General features: G+C 38.8%; 1 protein-coding gene across 8 annotated transcripts in view; it reads left to right on the forward strand.

Moving 5' to 3' along the window:
- MYOM1 (myomesin 1) overlaps positions 1-24,270 on the forward strand; it is a 109,715-nt gene that overhangs the window by 70,360 nt on the left and 15,085 nt on the right. For 5 of the 8 annotated variants that reach the window (XM_072924545.1, XM_072924547.1, XM_072924550.1 and 2 more), the window contains exons 15-33: positions 1,076-1,259; positions 2,022-2,196; positions 4,409-4,530; positions 5,449-5,775; positions 7,339-7,535; positions 8,282-8,408; positions 9,137-9,321; positions 10,062-10,176; positions 14,580-14,736; positions 15,628-15,734; positions 15,858-15,902; positions 19,412-19,548; positions 20,380-20,524; positions 21,097-21,156; positions 21,404-21,471; positions 22,041-22,154; positions 22,706-22,793; positions 23,489-23,527; positions 23,621-23,726. In XM_072924545.1, the coding sequence (XP_072780646.1) occupies positions 1,076-1,259; positions 2,022-2,196; positions 4,409-4,530; positions 5,449-5,775; positions 7,339-7,535; positions 8,282-8,408; positions 9,137-9,321; positions 10,062-10,176; positions 14,580-14,736; positions 15,628-15,734; positions 15,858-15,902; positions 19,412-19,548; positions 20,380-20,524; positions 21,097-21,156; positions 21,404-21,471; positions 22,041-22,154; positions 22,706-22,793; positions 23,489-23,527; positions 23,621-23,726 (2,498 nt within the window). The remainder of the gene's footprint in view (positions 1-1,075; positions 1,260-2,021; positions 2,197-4,408; positions 4,531-5,448; positions 5,776-7,338; positions 7,536-8,281; positions 8,409-9,136; positions 9,322-10,061; positions 10,177-14,579; positions 14,737-15,627; positions 15,735-15,857; positions 15,903-19,411; positions 19,549-20,379; positions 20,525-21,096; positions 21,157-21,403; positions 21,472-22,040; positions 22,155-22,705; positions 22,794-23,488; positions 23,528-23,620; positions 23,727-24,270) is intronic. The other 3 variants (XM_072924549.1, XM_072924551.1, XM_072924548.1) reach the window with 2 other exon arrangements.

Below are 24,270 nucleotides of genomic sequence, written 5' to 3' on the forward strand. Positions count from 1 at the left end.
CATGTTCATCCTTTGCATTAGCTTTCCATTTGCTCCACCAACTCAACAAAGACCACAAAATTTCTGTTCTGATCTCCTTGAACAGAATCAGTTTTAATTTCAGTTTTAATTTTTAATTATTTTTTCAGAATCAGTTTTAATTTCATCTGCTTTTCTGAGGTGTTTTTGTATGGCTGCTAGCTTAGAAAATTTTTCACACCATCACCCTTTCTACTAGCATCTCTTGGCTCATAAACTTTTTTATCAATGTTTTTTCCTATCAGTCTAGAGGTGTCATCAAGGGAGACATAAATATCTTCCCATTATGTGTTTTCCACCTCTCATAAAAAATCTTGTCTAAATAAATGAGTTTCGCTTAGCAACAGCCTTAGAGAGGGTGAACATATGAATTTTGAATTTCCACATAAGAAAGTTTTTTAACAATCAATTGCATGCTGAGTATTCAGCACTAATGTCACATGGTCAGATAAGAATTTGAATCCCTCAGAAACCAGAACCATTTACTTGAAATTATACTTAATGTAAATCAAAGCAAAAAATCAATCACTAGTATTAGTGGTATAAGTGATCATGGTATGTAGAATTTCTAGGCAAGGAAGTAAAAACAATTCACAAATTAATTGCAATTTTTTTTTTCTGGGAAATGAGGGTCAAATCATTATTAATTCTGAAATCCACCCCAAAAACACCAAGAGGGCCACAAGAACATCTAGAAGCAAAGTGGTAATGTTAGGGTTTTGCGCTTAGAATAATGCTGAATATCTGCAAAACTCATTTTGAAAGTGGTCCAGACTGGGTGCAGCTAATAACATCACTTCCTTGCAGTGGAGAAGGTTTAGCTCTGGTATATTAAAACCAGTAAACTTTTATGTATGTTTTCTGGAGTAAGTGAACATCTGGCAGATTCATAAGCTTTGAAATATGCTCATTCTGTGGAAAGCCCCAAAGAAGGATGTGTCTCCCTATTCTCCACAGCAGACATGAATTCAGTGGTCCAGGGAGAAAGCCTTGCTGTGTGAGATGCTCAGCCTCCAGATACTTCTGTTCTAAACATGGTTTCTGGGTTTCACTGCAGTGTGTTGCTGGCACAGAGGACTGGCAAAGGGTGAACACTGAGATCCCTGTGAAGTCCCCTCGCTTTGCAGTTTTTGATTTGTCTGAAGGCAAATCCTACTGTTTCCGAGTCCGCTGCTGCAATTCAGCTGGAATTGGTGAACCCTCAGAAGCAACTGAAGCCACTGTAGTGGACGACAAACTCGGTAAGTGTGTGGTTGTGTGTATTAAATTACGTCCAGGGTAACTTTCCAGTTTGTGATGTAATTGTTTTGTCTGCAGACAGGTAGCTGCCCAGAAAATAATTCAAGTGTATGAAAAGCAGTCAGTGATTTATTCCCTTTAGTAAAAATAATTTTTGTTTGGGTTGCTCAACCTTTAATGTAGTCAAATGACAGATGCAAAGCAAGGAAATTAAGCTGCAAATAACGATGCCAAGAACTGCAAAGACTGCAAATAGCAAAAGAAAATGAAAACTCAAGGAAGTACAAAAATGTTTTGTTTTACTTAGAGTCTTTATTGAAAATAAGCCCAGACATCAGCAGAGTCTAACCTTCCTTGTTTGCCAAATTAAACACAAATGAAAAATTTAATACTTGCACAAAAGCAGAGACTATTTTCACTGGAAGAGAAGCCAAGATGTTCAATACAGAAAGTCATCAGTAGCTACACCTAAATCACCAATTTTTTTCCAAACAGCAATGCAGATTTCAATCCAATTCCCAAATGATCTCTGTTCACTTCATATTGACTTCTCAGAGCATTTGGATGCCCATGGAATACATTTTTTAAGAAGAGTAAAACATCTCCTATCCTGTCCTGATACATTACTTAATTTAAATCAGAGCAGTTTTTTGTACTAACATGTACTAGTCATGCTAGTGTAATCAAGAATAGAATTTCATGTTTATTTTATTTGTAAGTTTTAACCGGCAGGCTACTCATTTGTTTCTGCTTCTCTCCCACAGATATTCCCAAAGCTCCTGGCCGTATTATGCCAACTAGGAATACAGATACTTCAGTTGTTGTCACTTGGACAGAGCCCCCAGATGCCAAGGAGCTGGTTGGGTACTACATTGAGTCAAGTGTGGAAGGATCTGGTCGTTGGGAACCATGTAACAACAATCCAGTGAAAGGCACAAGGTAATTAATATTAAAACTTGGAAATTATGGTCACCAATGTCTGATTTACTGGATATATTTGCTTTCCAGCCATTAGTAGTAGCCAGCAGGCTACTACTGTGGTAGCCAGCAGGCCGGAATTCCTCTTGAATATGAGGCTCCTAAGTTGTAAAAATGTATTTCAAACAGTGAGTTTTGTCCAAAGAGAAATTATAACCAACCTTATATTAGAAACAATTAGTCAAGGGGAAAGAAATAGGGACATAACTACTGAAGAAAAGAGAAGCAGATTACTACGTCTAGCTATTGTACAGCTTATCAGCTTGATGAAAAGCAGGACATTGAGGAATGACTGAAGTTACAAATGTGGAAAACTAAGCTGCATAATGTTTGGAAGCAAAGTGCTTTGTTTTGGAAGACTGCTCTAAACATTTCTGGACTGTGTAGCTGGACTGTCAGAAGGACATGTGGACTATATCCCACTAAAAATATTACTTTCTGACTGCTCTTTCACTTGTAATCATCAAGAAATTAATTAACATTCTTAAATATTTGGTACAAACCCACATTTCTTACTGATATAAAGATTGGTCTCCACTCAGAAAAAAATAATCAAAATTTAAAACTTCCTAAGATAAATCAGATTTGGTTTTGTTTGAATAAGTACGCAATTTTCATAGTCTGAAAGAGTAAGTGCAGAACCTTTTCCTCAAGTGGATTGATGTCAATACAGAAGTAATCCCTGCTTGATTCTGCTAATTTGTACATGCTATCCATGACAACCCTTATTACAATAAGTAAGACTCTGCTAAATACTCCTGGACCAGCTTTGCTGTTTAGAAGGGCATTGTAAATGCTTAATATATCAGAAGTACCTAAAATCTCACTTGGCTGAACACAGACACAACTATTTCCTTTATGTATTCTTTAGTGCATTTATATTGCATTTATATTTATGTGTGCCATTATTACATCCTTTCATATCTATTTTTATGAGACATGTTGCAGTTATATTGAAAGTGGGTGATGTTTCATGCTCTCTGCTTGTTTTAAAATATGATATGTGACCTTAAATCATCATAGAAATAAAAATATTGTTCTGAGTTACTATATATTGTAATACAAGTGCACTGCATAGGTTTCTATCACTCGATTTTTAGTCAGTGTATGATGTAGTCAGGCATAGGCTGTCTGTTAACTCTTGGGTTTTCTGGTTGAGTCAATCTTAAAGCATTAGCTGCAATTCATAGTTTGCCTTATGCAGTATATTTTGATATTTTGAAATTCTGCACACATCCTGGTGAAAGCAAATGATTTGGAAAAGTCTGATAGAATGGGTAGGGAAAATTCCACTTTAAAAATTTTGATTCAGGTTTTATTTTCTTGCACCAAAATTTGTTTTCCACATTGTAGTTGCTTCATATGCAATTGTGTGACATCAGCATTGGTAGTGCAATTATTACTACATTATGAAGCAGAAAAAAATCAAAGTAACATCGAATAAATACACTTAAGATACCTATTGAAAAATAAATGGGGTTTAAACAAAAAAATTAAATTTCCATACCACAATCTATTCCTAAATAAATGATTCCTGTCTTCGGAAATTTTGTGTTTTCAGGGTAGACACCAGAGAAAATTTATGAGGGTATTTTAATATGGCAATTAGATTGTCAAGTAAACATCTTCAAATAAAAGAATTTGTCTGATGTGGATTATTGTCAGGTATTGAAGCAAGAAAGTGAAGTACAAAAATAATTTATCCCCTGTACAATGCCCAGTCATTTTTTCGAACTCTGCAATTTTTCATTTATGATTGGAAGGGATTTATGGGAACCTGTGCTACATGTGTCTTTTACTTGTGTCATGAAAATATCCCACAAGAAGCAAATATAGACCTTACCTGTGCAGATTCTCACATTTTTCTATTAGGAAGTGTGTATTTTATACACAGGCAGAAGTAAGGTAGACCCTCTGGTAACACAGAAACTTGTGTGACTCTTAAGAAGGAAAGAGTGTTGAAATAGTGTGTCTTAAAAAGAGATGAGTTTTGACTTTCCTGTGTGAATGAGATGCCCAGATTCTGCATTCTCTGACCTTCATATAAGCAGCTGGGGTCATGGTTTCTTAGAAACCAGTATAAATATCATGGAAGAAATGCTTTCTTTTCCCCCTTAAAACTTTCATTTTCTCTATAATACTTCCTAAGTATTTCTTGACTGGTTTGTTTTAGATTTGTTTGCCATGGGCTCAGCACTGGTGAGAAGTACATTTTCAGAGTCAGAGCTGTTAATGCAGCAGGACTCAGTGAATTTTCACAGGAATCAGAGCCTATAGAGGTGAAAGCAGCCATTGGTAAGCTATTTTCCATTGCCCCTTTCAGTGGTAATTAATTAAGTAAATATGTTCTCAGTAATTATTAGTGACTAATTAATTGCTTTGATTCACAATGTTGTCCATAAACAATAATCTATCCATAGATCCTATAGTCTCACAGACATAGTTTCACACTCACTGCCCTCTTGTAGACTGTTCACCTTCACCATCCAGTTTTCTTCAGGTGTTTCTTTTGAACCACTGTATGAGAGCACTGCCAATTCACTTAATAGGTATCCTGGAAAATGGGAATGTCATTCTGATTCTGTAATCTGGTATATCACCTTGAATGCACATCATCCTATATATAGTCAGTTCCTAAGAAATTTGTTTCTGTGACTAAACCTAATAGTGTAATATGTTGTCTGTAAACCTTCTATAACCCTGTGTGTTCTCCCTGTGCTGATGGATTGTTTCTGTTTGCCACTGCCTGAACTAATCCATAAAGATTAACGAGATCATTGGACTAGAATGAATTGTATGTCTGCAACACCCTCACTCTCATTTGTATTGAAGCTGCATACCTCTCAACCTTCAAGCAGAGACATGTGGCCTAGGGCAATTTTGTGAGATCATCTTCATAGGAACACAAATGTGATCCGGAAGATCTAAGACTAAAATAACTGTAGCAAAGCAATACTATTAACTTTACATATTTTTTCCTATTCTGAATACTAGACATTATTTTAAAAGACATTATTTGTGAGCAGGCTGAGAGGAATTCTATGCATTTCAAATTTTCTTGAATTCAAGCGTAACATTTTGTGCGTAAACACAGTGACTTGTCATACTTAGCTGTATTGTTCACTGCATGCATTTCTTAACTCTGTTGCCTAAGTTAAGAAAATAGAATGTGTTCTAAATCCAAATGTCTTTGCTGTTTTCTGGCAATTATAGGGGGAGGATTGCTTCATGGTGTGTGTCCTGAACTGAGTGGTAAAGCTGATGGACTAACAGACTGCACTACCAGCTGGGAAGGCATGCATGAGGCCTCCCAGCCTATCTTTGACACAGATGCTTTGCTAAAATGCAATGCTAAATTTAATAGAAAGACACTGCCCAGTAGCTGTGGCAAACTGGGGAGAACAGGAGACAGTAACACGAGAGAAATGGTTAAGGATGCTGTCACATCTGCACCACAAAAAGTTGCTGCTAAGCAGGCAAGTAAGTCTCGACCCGGGGATCTTTTGACAGTGGAAAAAGTTACAAGGAAGAAAGATACAGGTGAGAATTAATGAATAAATAGATTTTGCTGCTTTGGTAGGTCCACTTCAGACTGCTGTAACTTCTGTTCAACTGTGCTACACATGGACAGGCTCTACAGTGACGCATCTTCTATCAAACCCATTAATTATGTGGTCACCTCTCCATTAAGATCATTATGCATGTAATGGTATTGGAGATCATTTTACAAACTCAGTGGTTAATGAAAGTGAAACAGATCAATATGGTTAGTAATTTAAAGGCTTGTTTGACTGCATATTAATGTATCCAAGGTGTTATATTATTTTTAAATCACTTCAGTAATTTGTTAGAAATCTGGTTACCTAGTTCTCTTTTTTATATATGTGGGAAGGAAACAAAATCTGACTATGATGGTAAGCATGAAAATCTGTGTTCTGTTAGAAAATATGAAGATCCTTTGTGGATTTTAGCTTAAGCTACATTTTACCTGATGACACACTGTGCTAATGAATTGTGTTCTATCTCTGACTAATAGTGCAATGTAAGGAGGAAAACCTATCAAGTTATAGGCACATGCACAAAATCATGTTTTAAATTTCAATACCTAAACACTCATTTTGTCCAAGATATGTGGGTCTTGAATTCCATTTGAGTCCTGATACCTGGCCAAGGAACTCAACTCCTCCCTAGGCCTCCAAAGTGAGAGACAAAATATTGAACAGAAAACAAATTAAGGGCGCCTGGGCCTAGCTGACACCAATATAAAACATTACACACAAAAGGAAACATATATGATGTGGAATTTCCATCCAAAGTATGACTTCAGGGGCACAAGTAATGCTTTTCACTGGTATGTTACATATTGAATGTAGGCAAGCATTTTCCTACTAGATACAGAAGAAATATAAGAAAGTGGGTTTGGATAAAGTGAATGATTTCTGTATTGTTAAAAAAATCAAAGAAGGAGGATTATGCCACATATTTTTTAATGTAAGTTCCAGTAACAGACATGTTCCATTTCTGGTCATACTGCAGTGCCGATGATCACTCTGCCTTCCATTAAGGTAAGACCACATGATGGGTGCAATGATAAAATTTGCACAGTAAATAAATTTAAAAGAAAAAAACAAACAGGTAAAGGAAATTCTTGAGAGGAATGAATGTGACACTATTTTTATTTTAAAAAGGAAACCACAATGAATGTGAAAAGGGGTTTGCTTTCTGTAAAAGAAAACAAATCATTGCATCTCAAATTTTTTTGCTTTTCCTGCAATGCTAGTTTTAGTTCCTCATTTTTCACAGACTAAAGTGAGTCTTGATCACTTGCATCAGAGCTGCAATTGCAACACATTCTTTTGCTGTGTATCAGCCTGATTTTCAAAAACAGGGGATCCTGAAAACTAATTCCTATGCAGTTTGGACTTTGCATTTGGCTTGTGGAAGCTTTCATACTTCATTTCTTATTCCAGCTCCAGAAACTTCCCTTGAGCACATAAATATTGTCCTAATTAGGAAATACAGGGTAGGAGCTGCCTGAATATGGTAAGTGAAAGCAAGCCTGAAATTCTGCCTCCTACTCACGTGTTATTGACATTGAAACAGCTGCCCCATCTCCACCTTATGACATCGTGGTACTCGAGAGTGTCCGTGACTCGATGGTGCTGGGATGGAAACAACCTGAAGCCATTGGTGGAACTGAAATCACCGGCTACTACGTGAACTATAGGGAAGTGGTTGATGGAGTTCCTGGGAAATGGAAGGAGGCCAACATTAAAGCTGTTACTGAGAGGGCATACAGGGTAAGAGGTTAACTCCAGTTATTGCTGGGGGAGCAGGCAGTGCTTTCAAATCAAATCTCAAAGATGGCTTGGGATGAAGTACGATTCAGTGTACAGATAACTATTCAGAGGGTTTGAATTCCATGATAGTAAATTTATTTAGCCCTATTAAACTTCTCTGCAAAATTGTTTGTACGCTTACTTGTTAGTCTGGCACCAGTTGTCATCTGTAAATTCATTGACATAGTCTGATAATTTGTAAGTCAGGCCCTCATAATAAATGGAATTCCTACTGGTTTGGGGGACATATCCCAGTGCTTGCTGGTGCTAAAACCAGCTCTGTGCCAGCTGGTTTTTGTGATCAGTTCTTGACCCAATTTAGAGACAACCTTGTTGAGCTGCTTTAGAAATGAAAAGCAGTGCCAGGACTGAGTTTCACCCCACTCTGAGGACAACTCTTGCCTTAAGTGAACTTGCTCCATACCACAAGACAGACTAAGACGATTGTGGATCAGTACCTTGTTTCCTCCCTGGCTACAAACTGGCTATCAATAAGGAAAAGGAGGTTACAATTTGAGTGTGCTAAGATCACTCACTCCATCACTGATCAGAGGAAAAGCCAAGATAATTATCGTGTTAAGATGTCAATAATGCTTCCATCTTCAGGCATATTTAAAAGCATGCTCATGTTTTTAACAATTCCCATTGTGACTTTCTTCTGAAGTCCTAATGCAAAGTTTATAAGTACCATCTTATTGATCCTGCAGATCCAAAACCTGAAGGAAAACATGGTGTACCAGTTCCAGGTGGCTGCTGCTAACCTGGCGGGGGTTGGGGCACCCTCCAAACCCAGCAAGCCCTTCAAATGTGAAGAGTGGACCATTGCTGTGCCTGGTAGGATCCTGAGTGGGACACAGCCCAAGGGTGCTCTGGGACTGATTATCTAATGCAGGCATTTTGCAGGGGAATCACTGGGACACTGAAGTTCATGGCCAGTCTTGAATTGTCAGCACTTTGATTTCGTACCATTAGAGTAATGCCTTACATAATCCCTATTGAATTAGTAGCATTTTACAAGGAGATTCTTTAGTTTTCTTTATCTTTCCATCTTTGCTCCTCTACTGTGTCTGGCACTTTGCCTTCTAGTTTAAGTACTAGACATAAGTACCTGTCTAAGATACAAGGCAGAGAAGAATGGGGTCTTGTAACCCTTGTCTAAATATATCACTACAACGCCAGATCCATGACCTTTTACCATTCATTGAAATTAATGAAAACAACCTCCACTGACTTCAGTGGACTTTAGACCAGTTCTTGAAGCAGCACATTAGCTTAATAATTAACTTATTTCCCAGAGTTTGGGATTATCTGTCCATTTTGTAAGCTCATGAATATTTGATCAAGATATCAATCTCAACCAATTAGACTGTGTTTTGGGCTAGTCTTTTTAATTGGCATGGGTTGTATTTTGTACATTGGGTCAAGGTATGATACAGAGGAGCTAAATGTTATATAAATTCTGTGTACAATTCTCAGTTCTGTCTGGTTTTGGTTCTGGAGTCATATGCATTGGTCCCTTCGGGATTTATTTTGACACCACAACCCCAACTTTTACATTTCAGGGCCACCCCATGATGTCAAATGCACAGAAGTTAGGAAGGACTCTCTGGTTTTACTGTGGAAGGAACCAGTTTATTCTGGTCGTAGTCCCATAGTTGGTTATTATGTTGATATGAAGGAAACTGAAGCAAAGGAGGAACACTGGAGAAGTGTCAATGAGAAACCCCTTCAAAAGAAATACTTGAAGGTAAATAGCTGAAGATTCAAATAATGGCATAGCAGCATAACCTTGGGGAATTCAGTTTTGATAGCATCATCCTGAGCTGATCATGGCTCCACTTAAAGGAATACTCAGTAGGCCATATGATACATAATTTTGTGAAATGACTTTGAAATAAGTGATCAGCAGTATCTCAGTCCTAGAGATAAGTCTGAAGTAGGTTTGCTATTTTTATACTTTTCAGAATATTTGAAAGACAAGTAATTTTAAAGTGTGATCCTTTAATATATATTTTATAGGAGTATCCCCAGGTGATATAATTTCAGTATAATTCCTCAAGTCACTGCAATTAAATCTGTACTATTAAATCCCCTCTTGTTTCTAAATAGGTGTGGCTGGCACTTATTACCCTGATAATTTAATTTTTTTAAAGCCAGCATTTATCTGCAGTAAAAGACTATGATGTTTCAGAGGTCAATGTACATGAGTTAAAAACATCGTGTTCTAAAACCAGTGCTCCTTTTGCTAAGAAATCAATGACAGCAGTGACGCTGCCTGAACATTAACCATGCACACAAGGAAGGAGCAAGTCATACAGATTAGTCATGTCACTCTGGAGTTGAACATAAAAAAAAAAAAAAAGATAACTGGAAAAGACCAAAAAAAGAAAGGAAATAGAATTGTCATATACCCAGACTGATCTTAATAAGTGTGAAATTAAAATCAGTGTTTTGCAACACACCACTGTATGTATTTGGTTCCTCCAGATCGGTGGCCTGACACAAGGTGTGAGCTACGTGTTTCGTGTGCGGGCAACAAACCAGGCTGGTGTTGGGAAGCCATCAGATGTCACAGATGCTGTCATAGCTGAAACACGACCAGGTTTGTCAGCAAGATTTCCTCTTTGTCATCATATTTACACAGGTTCCTGTTTGTGCAATGTGTTTACCTGTAGGCTACATGCCAAGAATCTGATCCTTCTCAAGTCAAGCTTTTTTATGAAGCAAGATATGAGTTGCGGGCCATATATTAAGTTCATTGTCTGGTACATTTTAAGGTCAGAACAGATTTTCTTATCATAACTACAGGTTCAGGAATATAAAGATGCAATAAAGTTGTAAGATTTGCATGTCTCTACAGGTAGGTGCAAAAGTAGAGGACCAAGTAAGATCAGCTCAACAAAACAATATTACGGATGTAAATTTTGCCTTTCCTGTATTAACCCAGTTGTTTATGCTTTATCATTCTCCTTTTCTTATATAATGTGCCTAAGGAAAGGATAAAAGAAACTACATTTTTTTTTCTCTTGGTCTTTAAAATAAAGGTTTTAAAAGCACAGTGTAGTGACTTTGAAGACCACTTTCAGCAGTGAAATTCTTTGTTGTAATCATCCTTGAAGGCTGGGTCCAGCATGTCTATAAGATCACCAAGAAACACAGCAACCAGTGCAAAGGCAGCCTCTCCATACCTGGAATTTCTGGAACCCCTGGGGTTTATTTAGCTGTACAAGTAACGGAGATGACTGATCAGAAACCACACTTTTTTGTCACCAAGCCCCTCCCAGAAAACCCAAGCATGGACTTGTGATTTCCTTGTCTACAGACTATTTTAGAAGTGCAGGGTCCTACAAGGTGCAAAAATGAAATCCCAGATACTTAAAACAAATCCAGTATAAGGTTAGTATGATGTAAGAAGGTACAGGGGTACAATTCAACCTACATCCATCATACATCCTCTTCTCCTCTGACAATTCCCTTCCTACACCTGCAGACTTCATCTCCCTGGGATCCTTTCCCAGTTTCTGACACCTAGGCTAATTTTTATATCCTGCTGCTCAGCTCTCATAGATGCCCAATCCTTATGACCAGGGCAGCAAAAATTCTAGCAAGTATTGAGTTAGACCTCATTGAGGCTGTAAGTCAAGAAAGCCTGAAAAAGGAGGTCTGAAGCTAGGTTTGTAAAAGAATTGGAAAACTTAGAGTAGCAGAGTAGGGAGGCTGGAGTGACTGCTATTGAGCTGGGATAGGAAAAAGAGACTGGAAGGAGTAGATGGTCAGCAGAAAGCATGTAGGATTGGGATACAAGGACAAAAAGGAGGTAAGTAATTTTATTAATAAGAAGGGTTTGAAACAGGATCTTTGAAACATATAGGAAACATAATTTGGTGGTGCTGAAACACCAGGGCTCTTTCTATCACCTGCAAGTGGAGTAAGGCAAACCATAAAAATTTATTCCTGAAAACAACTATATACAGCAGCCACTTCTAATAAGAGAATTAAGGCACTATTAGTATTAAATTTTGGCTTTGCTAATCTGTTTCATTGGGTGTTAATATCTTTGTGTCATACTTCTGCTAAAGCATTGTGATGATAACACTCTTCAAGTGCCCTAAATAAAGGGTTGACCATGTTACTACAATTGAGAAGAATTACAAACACTCTTGTGAAGATGACCAACATAACAAAAAAAATTGTACATGGTGTTCAGTATTCACTCAAAAGAGGTGAACTTGTGCAGAACGTTTGGTTTATAGATCTCACTATTAGAGAAGGAGGGTTCATAGGTAGGATGTCTGAGGGATCACCAGAAAGTGAGGATTTAACCCAGTGAACACTCAGAGAAACTGAAAATTACTTACGTGTACAAATCTACTTGACCCATATTTTGAGCTGAGACCTGCTGATACAGAATCCACCAAACTAAGCTTCTTAAAGGTATTAAGAAAAGACAAAAACTTATTAAAAACATTTATTTCATCAAATAGTCTCTTGAGCAGGTTTCCACCTTTCTCACTCTAACCACAAAAATGTCAAGAAAAATTACCCCATTTTATAAAAATTACCACAGATATTTTGGTACTGCCCAATGATCATACCTCTATCACCATCTTGTATGGAGACAAAATATTGTCAGGTCTCTCTAGAAAGTTCCTGCTGGAATGCTACTTTTGGTGAATGTGTAAAATTGCAAGACAACTGAGATTTCTAATCAAAGAATGCAAGCAAATAATATCCTGAATGAAAATAGTTGCTTTCATACAAAGGGTGACAGTTGACTTTATCCAAAGAAATGTGTAAATATAATTATCCAATACTTTGCATCCACTTTCTTTTCATTGAAAACCATGTTTCATTTGTACAGTTATCTTCTAAAATTAAATGAAAAATCCCAACCATGTAAACAAATACCAGTCCAGACTACTTTTGATCTGTACTTTTGGTGTTTCACAAAAGCACTTCAGCATATGTGGATCTCACAGGAAACAAGGAAAGTCTAAGAGCAGACTGCAACTCTTCTGCAGCACTGCCCTTAGTCCTTGAACCTCAGAAATTGAGGAAATCGTCCCATTCAACTTTTCTGACTGGCTGTATTCAAAATGATGCCATTACCTCTGGTGTGTGGAATATGTCTGCTTTATGTTCTGTTATTTATTTTCTTTCAATACAATAAAATGCTCAGAATAATGGAGATGTGATATGACACGTAAGTATTTTATTTCTTACTATGACTCTAAGAGAAGCTCTGGATAATATATTGAAACCACCAAGCTATCTAGAAGAGGGAAATTAAGACTGCTAGCACTATGGCAGCTTCTTTGGCTCCACTTTGCAGGATAGGTGGAGTGAGGTCTTCAAATGTGGTCAGTAATTTAGAAATTTTTTTTACTCATATAAATATTAGAGGTAAATTCCATCATCACTTCTGGAAATAAATGGTATACATTGTTACCATAATGAGAATGCTTTGAAGCAAATGTAAAAGATTCTATTGTTCAAATTACCCTTATGGCTGTAATTCTTTCCATGTCACATAAAGTGCCATCAAAAGATTCATGGGCTAATGACCTAGAAGAAACTAAACACTAAGAAAATTTCAAGTGATGAATTTTGCATATAATAAATTAAATTATAACAAAAAATTGCAAATATACTGCTGCCTAGTAAAATATTTGTAGGTCTCAGACTTCATTTATCACATACTGGTACATAATGTGCTTCACTACTGCAAAGGCTGGTACATAACAGTACCAAATGGGAATATTAATCTCATCTTTCATTAAATGCTCATGGAAAAGTGTGAAGACTAAGAAAGTTGTGTGTACACAGATTGTCATGACAGGAGCTGCTCGCAGCTGGAAAAGGCATGTATAGTTTTAGGACGATGAAACACAGAAATCTCCTACTAGGCTCGAGGGTCACTAAGAATTATGCTGAAAATAAAGCATTCAATTTCAGTGTCAGGAATAAGGCTCTTGTCCTTGAAGTACAATACTTTGTGGAGAAAGTGTGTCATTAGTATTCTGGGCAGCCTAGAATTGTCTTAGCCCAAGTAATGGGACATGAGTGCCCTATTCAGATGCGAGATCCAGCTCAGAGCTATTCAGAAAAGAAGGCTGGATGTTCTCCAGCCCCTCTCAGTGCACATGCTCTCTCTGACATTCTCAGACAAGTTGTTGAAATGAACATTAATGCCACAGATGACAAGATCACTGGGTTGTCCAAATCCCAGATGAAATTCCCTCAGTTCCACTGGGGTGTGAGGGAGCAGAATAGAGGTGGCTTCAGGTTGCTGACCCAGGATTCACCCCCAAGGCCTTTAAAAGGAGAAACTGGGTCACCCTATCCAGCTCAATGACTGAAGGCATTGGCAAGAATGGGTGGGTGACTTAAGCAGCTAATTGCAAATATTCACTCCCTTTGTGGGCCCAGGATTAATGGTGCAGACGGCAGCAGGGCTGGATGCCAAGCACAGCAATTAAACCACCCTCCCTGAGCGAAGCCAGTGTCACCAAAAACATGCCTCAGTCACATTGTTGCTGCTGGGGCAACTTGACTGCCTCTTCTTCTTCAACTCTTCAAATGCTCACATTTGCATGCTATTCCCTGTATAGCACTTACCCTATTAGAGAATAGGAAATCTATGCTGTATAATGAAAGCTGTAACTACTGCTTACCATGGAAGCTATTGCTATTTAATAGCTCAGACATTTAGTGGATTTAGAGTCTTGCCTTTTTTTTACCCCCTTCAGGTTTTTTCATAGCAAATATTGCGACTCTTGTGTATGCTTGGATTCACGAGTGTAAATCAGTTGATTTATGATGTGTTTTAACCTGTGGATTAGAAAAATAACTGTTCTTGTAAACCCATATTGATGGGTGCAGCAATTTATGTTCCAGCTGAGAAAATGGCAAGGATCTGCTTAATCCACTCTCTGAATGATATCTAAAGAAATTTGTTCGCTGAATTCTCTGAGAAACTGCAATTGCCTTGTTCTGCTCTTTAAGGAACCAAGGAAGTGGTGGTTGATGTAGATGACAATGGAGTAATTTCCTTGAACTTTGAATGTGATCAGATGTCTCCAGACTCTAAGTTCATTTGGTCCAAGAATTATGAACCAATTGAGGATGACCCTCGACTGAACATCGATACCAAAGGCGGAAAGTAAGACCCTCAAGGGTAGCAATAGTCTTGTATTTGAGAGATCTAGACTGTCACAGAAATCCTTTTAATGTATGACCTCAGGAAGAGTTAAAACTGCCTCTGTTACTTGATGGTTACTTCCTGAGAATGCTGTTCTCCAGTAAATTCATACCCAGACCATTTGGAAATTGTAGCTTGCACAGAATGAGTCAGAGCTCCCCTGTAGGCACTTTAGTGATGTTTAGGCATGGGAAGAGAAAATATGTGCCCTGTCGCCTTATAACCTGTCAGTCAAGGCAGATTATGATGATGATGATGATGATGATGATTGTTCCTTTTCCTATTATTTTATATCTCCAAATAATAAAATTATCTGACTTTTTAAAAAATGCTTTTGCCCTGTAATGCAGCTGTAATCTTTGGAACTGCTGCTGTAAGCAAGGATTTCTTATGAGTGCATCACAATGGCCTGATTTAGTAACTTATATAATGTCTCCAAGCCTACTCTGTTTCTTCAGGCTTTTCCCAGAGGAAGACAAGGTGAATGCACAGGTTCAGCCCATTAAGGGCCTATGTGCTCTCCTAGTGCAAGAAGCTATATTGAAAGAAACAGGGGCCCACCACAACCATGGTGCTGCCATATGGAATCTGAGTCGACCTGAATCTACAGTATCCTTCCAGGGTCATCAAAGCCTTGACAACATGCCTTTTTTTCTTTTGGTGCCATCACCATTTGTACCACACATGGTAGGACTTACTCTGATTTATAGTTGACAAAGCCAAACATTTTTCTGATCAGTCAGAGCAAAAGCTAACACAAGGCTATTCATATCTGGTAATATAGACAGAAAGGAGGAGTTTGGTTCCAATGGATTTCACCTTTTCATCGTAACGGGTTTTTTTCCCTTATAGGTCAAAACTTTCCTTTAAGGATCTTGGAGAAGATGATTTGGGAATTTACTCTTGTATTGTTACAGACACTGATGGAGTTTCATCAAGCTACACAATTGATGAGGAAGGTAGACACAATGCTTATTAAGCATGCCTAGTTTGCTTTCACATCTATTTTTCTCTGCTGCTGTGTCTCTCAGATACAAAAAGCATGCACACACCTCATATTACTTCTTTTATGTCTTTTGCAGAAATGAAACGCCTGCTTGCTCTGAGCCATGAACACCAATTCCCAAGTAAGTGAATCAATCATGTCTGTAGGGAAGAGCTTTGCATGCAGTGGGGTATCACAAGCCTGATCACGTTGAATACGTCCCTGCTCATAGCAGGGAGCTTGGATTAGCTGACCTTTGGAGGCCCTTTCCAACCCAAACCATTCTATGAGTCTATGGTCACAAAGCTCCTGCCACCATCAGGTAAGGAGGTCACTATAGCAATTTCAAGTGAAAGTCAATTGGGATTGAAAAATTTAAGATAATCTTTTTTTCTCTCCCTCTTTCAGTACATTTGTATATTATTGCTGTTCTTCCCTTCCTATTACAGGCTACTGGTCTATATAATAAGTCTGTATAACACCTGGAAAATAAGTATCATATTGGCTTTGCTTCTTCTGCAGAACAGGCTTTAATGCTTACCTAGCATGCTTGACATGATTTGAAAACCAGAATTTGAAAGATTCTCTAATTTCACTCCAACTATATTTAACATTAGTTAAATTTAAGGTTAGCAAATTTGGCAAGTGTAGTAAATTCAGCTGTAAAGATCTATGTGTACAAAATTTCCCTGCTGAAATTAATTCTCTCCCTCTTTCCTGGAACATTTGACAAAATTTGAACATGCTTTCTACTCTTGATATGGTAGTAGCACGATTTGGTTATGTTTATTGGAATGTTACTTGAATAAATGAGGAAAAAATAATATTGGATTACATAATTAATCTTAATGTACACAAGATGAGACCTAAACGTGGTTCCATCTTATCCCACTTTAGTCTCTTCTTTTTCATTCCAGATAGTAAAACTATTGCCTGCATTTTAAAATCTTCAGCTTAGTGCATGCACTGCTGGCACCTCTTCCAACTCAGCCCACATTGCACCTCTCAGCCCAGCCAGTCCTTGGCTACAGAAATGGCCTTTTTGCCTACATCACCTCTGTCATTTCTTTCTTCATCTTTTTCTCATTGTCTCTACTCTTCTCACCATACTGAATCACCTTTTGATAGCTTAATGACAGCCCTAACAAACCCTTGTTCACTCCTGCTCCTCCCAGTTATCTTTTCCTAATTATATTTTCACACTAAAAATCTGTCATCACAAAACCTTGCTGCTGTCGCATGACCTTACTTGCCCTGACCCTTCCCTTCTGAGGACCCTTCCATGCTTTGTGTTCACTACCAATGCCACAAAATAGGCTCCTCAGGACACAGATCATATCATCTTTTTTGCACTGTATCAGGTACCAGCACAGACACAGCTGTGCATGAGCTTCCAGAAGGCACAGGCGGAAAAGGGAGAACACTGCAGAAAGTATCCTTAAGGAGGAAGCCATCTTATATGCTTTGGACACTCTGGGTCCTTGTGTACACTTCAAGAAAAATATATATTACAGCTAGGGGTTGAGATTCAGCTGTTTGTACTTCTGAGCAGGAATTAATGGAACTTTTGCTTAGAAACACATGCAGCCAGTAACTCCATGGGAAATGGAGTTGCTTGAATCTGTTGCCTTACAGAACACAGCCATGTATGGGTAAGACAATGTGTTGGTACAAGGTAAAGAGAAACTCTTCCAACTCCTCAATTTAGCAACTGCACAAGGACTGCCTGTCAAGTGCTGCCAGTAATTTGTGGTGCTACACAACTAGGATGTAAAACCACTGGAAAATGCCTAAAATAGCTATCCGTGCTTATGGAAATATTTTAAATAAGACTTCTGCTCATTACAGACTTTAAGGCAAATTTGTCCAGTTGCTTTAGGCTGGGAAATTATCAGACTTTTCTCCAAAAAAGAATCCTTTTGCATCCTTTCAGCCATTTCTTTAACAGCTGCTGAGATACTTTTCTCTCTTCCATGTTAGACTAAGATATTCTTAGTTAATAAAAATTTCTGTAGAGCTGACAGTGAGACAAAAGCCGTGCAGCCTGATGTCTATTCACACTCCCACTTGCTTCCTGTAGCATTTCAGTTGCTTTGTTTTAAGAAATTATGCAAGCCCTGAGATTCCTTCTGTTTCTTACACACACAGTGATGTCCTGGGTGAGGAAGGCTCACATGGACCATTTGCACAGCAGGGACACACTTCCATGGGGTTGTCTTTGCCCCACTCCCTCATGGCAATGTTGCCCTTCCAGGCTCCAGGCTTTTCCCTCTTTGGTTAAGCATGTGCCTTCATCCTAACTGTCTTTGTTCCCCTGAGACTGTTGCCTCACCTTCCAGGAGCTCTGTTTTATCAGAGGCAGACCCTGTGCCACTCAGGCACTAAAAGCACACAAGTGGCTGTGGGATGTGAGAGGGACAAGGACTGAGTGTGGCAAAGGAAGAGCTGAGGCATCCTCACCCCCTAAGTTTGTTTGGCAGTGGGGTGGGGTGGCAGCTGTGCTCCAGAAGGCACCGCAGTAATTTAGAACAGTGCAAATAGCAGGATGAGAGAAATCAGGCACTACTTTTGTCTCAGTCATGTCCTGCTGAGCTTCTGCATGCATTGAGCTAAAGAAACCAGCCTGCCCTGGGAGGTGTGTCTTTACACACATGATGACTATATCATCATGTGCTTTGCAACGTGTTTGTGCACTGTCCTCAGCTCTTCTATGCTACACCCTGGCACACAGACTTTGCACTACCGAGAAAGTAGAGCCTGGGGGAGAGTTCACACACAGCAGCACACATAATGCTGAGAGTATGATTTTGACTGAGAATATGCACATCCACCAGGACAGATAACATGAAGGAAGTCAGTGAGATGAGCAATATGCCCCAATGTCAGAGTCTAACTCTTCGTGCTTAATGTTGCTGATTATGGTGTCTTAAAGAAAAGTTAAAGTGAAAGCAAGCTGAGGACTGTTACTAACAGGAACTAGCTAAGTAAAAAAGAGTTATCTATGGTATGGTACATGACTTTTGCATATTTTTTCCCCTGTTGACACACTGAATTGGTTCATATGTGGGAGTTTCGGTTTCTTGTAAGAAAACAAAATGTACAGGGGAGACAGGATGTGTTGGAATATTTGGTGAATTCTGGAGATGGAGGTTCCACTCAGAAGAGGATCAGAGTGTTTTCAAAAATCTCTCAACCTACAGCTCAGCAGCTGACTTTCTGATCTTGCTTTGTGCTTGGAGATCTTCAGTGATTTGTTTTGTTTTTTCCCCTCTGAGTCAGTTCACTGTCTTACAGTAATTTTATTAGACAGCTAATTAAACATGAGTCTGCAGCATACAGACTCACGTAATGCTCTACAGATACTTGCAGCTTGCATTTGAAATAGGCTTGTTTTAGAATGGAGCATAACTCAAACCTTGAAGACTTTTAGTTTGGCCTTGTGATTGAAGGATCAAAAGACTAAATCTCATCTGTCATTCTATGTATATGTGGGTGGAGAGGCATTCTGTCTATGTGAAGAGCTGTTATGAGCTAGTTACCTTGCATACAGTATTCGAGTATGGAAGGATTAAGTGGCTTTCTTGTTGTTGCAGACAATATTTGTTGGGGCACAGGCAAAATAGGCATCATTCCTTTCTTTCTTCTTTGTAGCTGTCCCACTTATCTCTGAATTGGCTGTGGAAATCTTGGAAAAAGGAGAAGTGAGATTCTGGCTGCAAGCTGAAAAACTGTCTGGCAATGCAAAGGCCAATTTTGTATTTAATGATAAGGAGATTTTCAATGGAGAGGTAAGGCTTTTCACTGCTTACATGTTTGCATTTTCATGAGTATCAATGAGGATTAGTGTCTCTATTTTCAGTATGCTTCCAACTTAGTGTTCCACTCTGATGAATTTTCATGAGAAGTAGCATATGTCATGGAAAGCATGATTAGAAAGATTTTATCCGTAGTTCTGAGGTCCAGATGAATTCTACTGGATGCTTTTTATAAAGGGAAGTTATATGCCTTCCTGCACTTTTGTGAATACCACGTATTCTATTAACTGTGGTTTCAAGGAATCACTGCAATTGCCCAGACTCCTCCTACCTCCTTCATCTATAGCCCTAGAACATCCTTGTTCTCACCTCTCTTTGTGGTTTGAAGGAATTTATTACATCACAGAAAAATTACCAAGTGGTTGTTTCCAGCTGCAGAACTTGTTACACCCCAAAGACGGGACTTGGCATGATTTTGTTGCAACAATAATATTAGATAGAAGGCAGAGACGGGGCATTCTAGACATGACCTTGTACAGTATAATCACCCCCAAAGAAAACATTATTCTGAACAGGTTAATCTAAACCTTTCTAATGAAAAATAGCATAGTGCTCACTGTGCAACAGGCATGACCTAATAATAATAAATAAACAGATTTATTTATCTATTTGGTTGTACATTTGGAGCTGGAGGTAGAGATAGTAAGTCCAGAATAGGACAGGGACATGAACAAATGGGAACCTGAAGAAGTGGGAATCCAAATAAAGAAAAAAAAATTCTCTTAAAGAGATCATTATAACATTTCACAAATATTTTCTGTCTCTGACATGTATTAATTGTTGCTTTACTTTCCACTCCCACAGAAATATAAAATGAAGGTGGACCACAATACCGGCCTTGTTGAAATGATTATGGATAAACTTGAGGAAAAGGATGAAGGCACTTACACGTTCCAACTGCAGGATGGAAAAGCAACCAATCAATCTAGTCTTGTCCTCATTGGTGATGGTAGGCTAATCTCTTTTATGCAGTGGGCTGGCTTTTCACTGTTTTCAACAGCAATAGACATTCCAATTTTTTTATGTCACAGTTTTGCTACCTCCTACAGGATAGGGCATGTGTGTGAACTGAAATTTTTTACATAATGGGAGGAAGGGGAATTGTTACAGAAATGTGAAATACTGCAGCATGTCATGATTTGCTTTCCTATGGGTGAAATTAAAATTTCCCATATAAAAAACCCATTCAGCTGGGAACAAGTAGCTGCACCTGTTAGAGCTCAAGCAGCTGCTGACTCTGCTGCCTCTCATTTGCCTTCCTACCAGGAGCTGCATGATTGGGGATTGCACATCATCAGGCAGGACACATAAAACTCCTGATGACTGCAAGCAGCTAGGGAAGTTGAGTTAGCTGTAATCAGCTTCTGATACTGGGAGTGTCTAGTGAAAACCTGATCCTATGGCCTGCTTGTCAGTGACATCCAAGGGACAGAGTTAGACCTAACTGTTACAGTGACATTCAGCATTGTACCAATGGCGCACAAGTTTAATCTTGTTTTTCTTACTGGTTTTAATTCCTAGTATTCAAGAAGCTACGGGATGAAGCAGATTTCCAGAGAAAAGAGTGGCACAGGAAACAAGGTGATAATATGAATACTTATAACTATCAGATATGTGTCTGTTAAGAGTTTGTCTATAGTTATATATGTTAATTTGAAATATATGGGTTTTGTTACATTATGTGGTTATTTCTGAAGCAGAAATAGGAAAAATAAAACCACATTAAAATAGAACAGTATTCTTGTCAAGTAAAACACATCTGTCTTTCATTTTGCATCATGAATACCATTGATGTGACCTTTAAAAATATACTTGTAATTTCAAACAGGTCCTCATTTCGTGGATAAACTGGGATGGGAAGTTACTGATGAGTGTAATGTGATGTTGAAATGTAAGGTAAGGGGCAAGGAAAACCCTGAGTACAATATTCAGAGTACACCACACTGGCCTAGATGGTTGGGAAGGGACTAAAGACATGCCCTTTGCTTTTGTACTCCCAGCTGCATGTTGGACAGTGACAGAGCCTCTGAAGGTTAATCCTGCTGAAGCAGCAGCTCATTGCATGTAACAAAATATGTTGGAAAATAGCTTGAATTTCTTTCTTCAGGTCTATCAGCCACCCACTCAGAGAAAAGCACCTGAAAAGGAATGACAAGTCTTTGTAAATCCAGGGACTAATTCATTCTTGGCCTGTTTATGCATGTAGAAATTCCCTGGGCAGGACCAACTCATTCCTTTGTCTCCTTTTATCTCTGTTTGCCTCCCTGTTGTTTTCCCTCTTGCCTCCCTCATTTTAAAACAGAGGCCTGCAGTAACTCACTGCAGTTACAGGTTGTAAAGCTTGCTGTTCTTCTGTGAGAGACCTGAACATGCTAACCCATGGAACAAGCTAACCCAAATTAAAACACTGAACTCCCCTGCTCAGATGAAGTGAATAATTGCAATGTGGTTTTCATCCATTTTAGGTGGCTAATATTAAGAAGGAAACACACATTGTGTGGTACAAAGATGACAGGGAGATAATGGTAGATGAAGAGCATGACTTTAAGGATGGCGTGTGTACTCTGCTGATTTCAGAGGTGAGTGAGTGTTTTCATTAGCCTTCAGTTGAAATTAGTGTTCAGATGAGTTATGTGATCTAATCTGGTACTCCAGCAGAACAATTGAAAAAGGAAGTGAGTTTTAAAAATGGAAAACTCACAAGGCGTCTGTGTTTTCGCTAAAGAAAATGTCTGTCTGTAACTGCTTGTTCAGATTTTCAGGAAATGATGACAGAAGAGATAATAAGCTTGTCACTTCCTTTGTATGTCAATTTAGCAACAGATTGAGACCACATTTCCATTCTGAATAGCATTTGGAAAGTGCTTGTCACTCAGGGATCACCAGAGGGGTTGGGTTCATACCCAGGCTTGCAGCAGATTTGGGGCAGGACAAGGTCCTGTATACCAGGACCTCCTGCCAAAGCCCATCCCACCACCCCAGCCAGGAGTGGGGCAGCTAGGGGGCACAGGGACAGCCTCAGGTGCCTGCCTGGGGACAGGGATGGGATATCAGCTGGGTTCACAAGTAAAATCTAGATTTTTCTACAGTACCTGTTCTGAAAACTGGTTTTATCATTACAATATTGCAGTTTTCTAAGAAAGATGCTGGCACATATGAAGTCATACTGAAGGACGACAGAGGAAAGGACTCCAGTGAGCTAAAGCTCAAGGACACAGGTCAGAGTCTGGCTGTGATCAGCCACACCAGCAGATACCAGGACTGAAGTGGGTTCAGGGTAATACAGGCATAGCCACATGTTGCCTTCTTGTGGCTTTGTTCCTCGTGCATACAACATCATCTGATTAGAAAAACTGAGATTTTTCATTTCAAATAGCATTTGAATATAGCTTATTGCATCTGGATTCTGTATAATTTTGGGACCATACAGTGATTACCACTAAGCAAAATGATAACAGATTTCCTCAGGAGGCCATCAATAAGCTTACAAGTATAGAAAAAACATTGCAGAACCAGATAATTAAAAAATATTTTTAGTATATTTTGTCAATTACTTAGAGGCCTTTCCACTTACTGTGATTACTATGTTCTTAACATTCCACTCCTATCCATTATAATGTATATAAATGGGCTAGCATTCCAGCTGAACAGTGTAATTTACAAAAAAAAAATCCTCTTGTTAAGCTGCAGCAGTATTCATCAAGACTGCACTTAAATAAGGTCTGGAAACTGTAAAATAACAGGCCACATTTCTGCATTACACAGATTTCTAATATGCTTGAAAAGGTAGTTTTTCAAAGACTGGTTTTTCAAACCTTCTGGGGAGAATATTTCACAGCTGTTACTTGTTCTGCTGTTGACTGTGCTTGGACTGCAGACACAGAGTCTTAGTCTCTGGATTTTATTTCCACAGCTTTTGCAGATCTGATGAACGAAGTATGCAGAAAGATTGGTAAGCACTTAATTATTTTTTTGAAAGAATGACTCATTGTGGCACTCAATGAATGGCTGTATGGCTGCATAAAACCATGTGCTCTTCTTTCAGCTTTATCTGCAACAGACCTGAAAATCCAGAGCACAGCTGAGGGTATCAGACTGTACTCCTATGTTACTTATTATGTAGAAGATTTGAGAGTAGGCTGGGTACACAAGTAAGTACACAAGAACTTTCCAAAACCCTGTGCAATTGTGGTTTCATAGATTCAGAATGAACCTGAAGAGAGACGAGGCCCAGGTTTTCCCTCCACTCTCATGAGTCCTTATATCATATGAGCTTTTTTCAGTCAATTACTTCCGCAGGAAATCAGTATGAGAGTCAGGTGTGGTGGTCCCAGGCCTCCTGTTGTTTCTCTCATGAAAGACAGTCCCATGCCACAGGATTCCAGCAGGATCGTGCTGCTTCAGAGCACTTCCCACCTCCCCAGTGGGAGCTGCATCTTTCCCTGACTCAGTTTTAAGGAGTGATGCAAATATAACCCAAGTGACTGTCAGGCTTCAAAAGAGGCTAGCACCACGGGTTCAGAGATACCTGCCCTGGAGGTCTGCATGTCTAGAAGCCACATATCAGTGGAACTGGGACAAGCAGGCATATCCTCTTAATGCATGGCTTCATTTTTATGAGGCAAAGCAAATTCCAGCATGTGTCTGGGGCAGTAAAATCTAGACAACCCCTCCTGCAAGCACTACAAACATAAT

The sequence above is a fragment of the Taeniopygia guttata genome, chromosome 2, assembly GCF_048771995.1.
Source record: "Taeniopygia guttata chromosome 2, bTaeGut7.mat, whole genome shotgun sequence".
NCBI lineage: Eukaryota > Metazoa > Chordata > Aves > Passeriformes > Estrildidae > Taeniopygia > Taeniopygia guttata.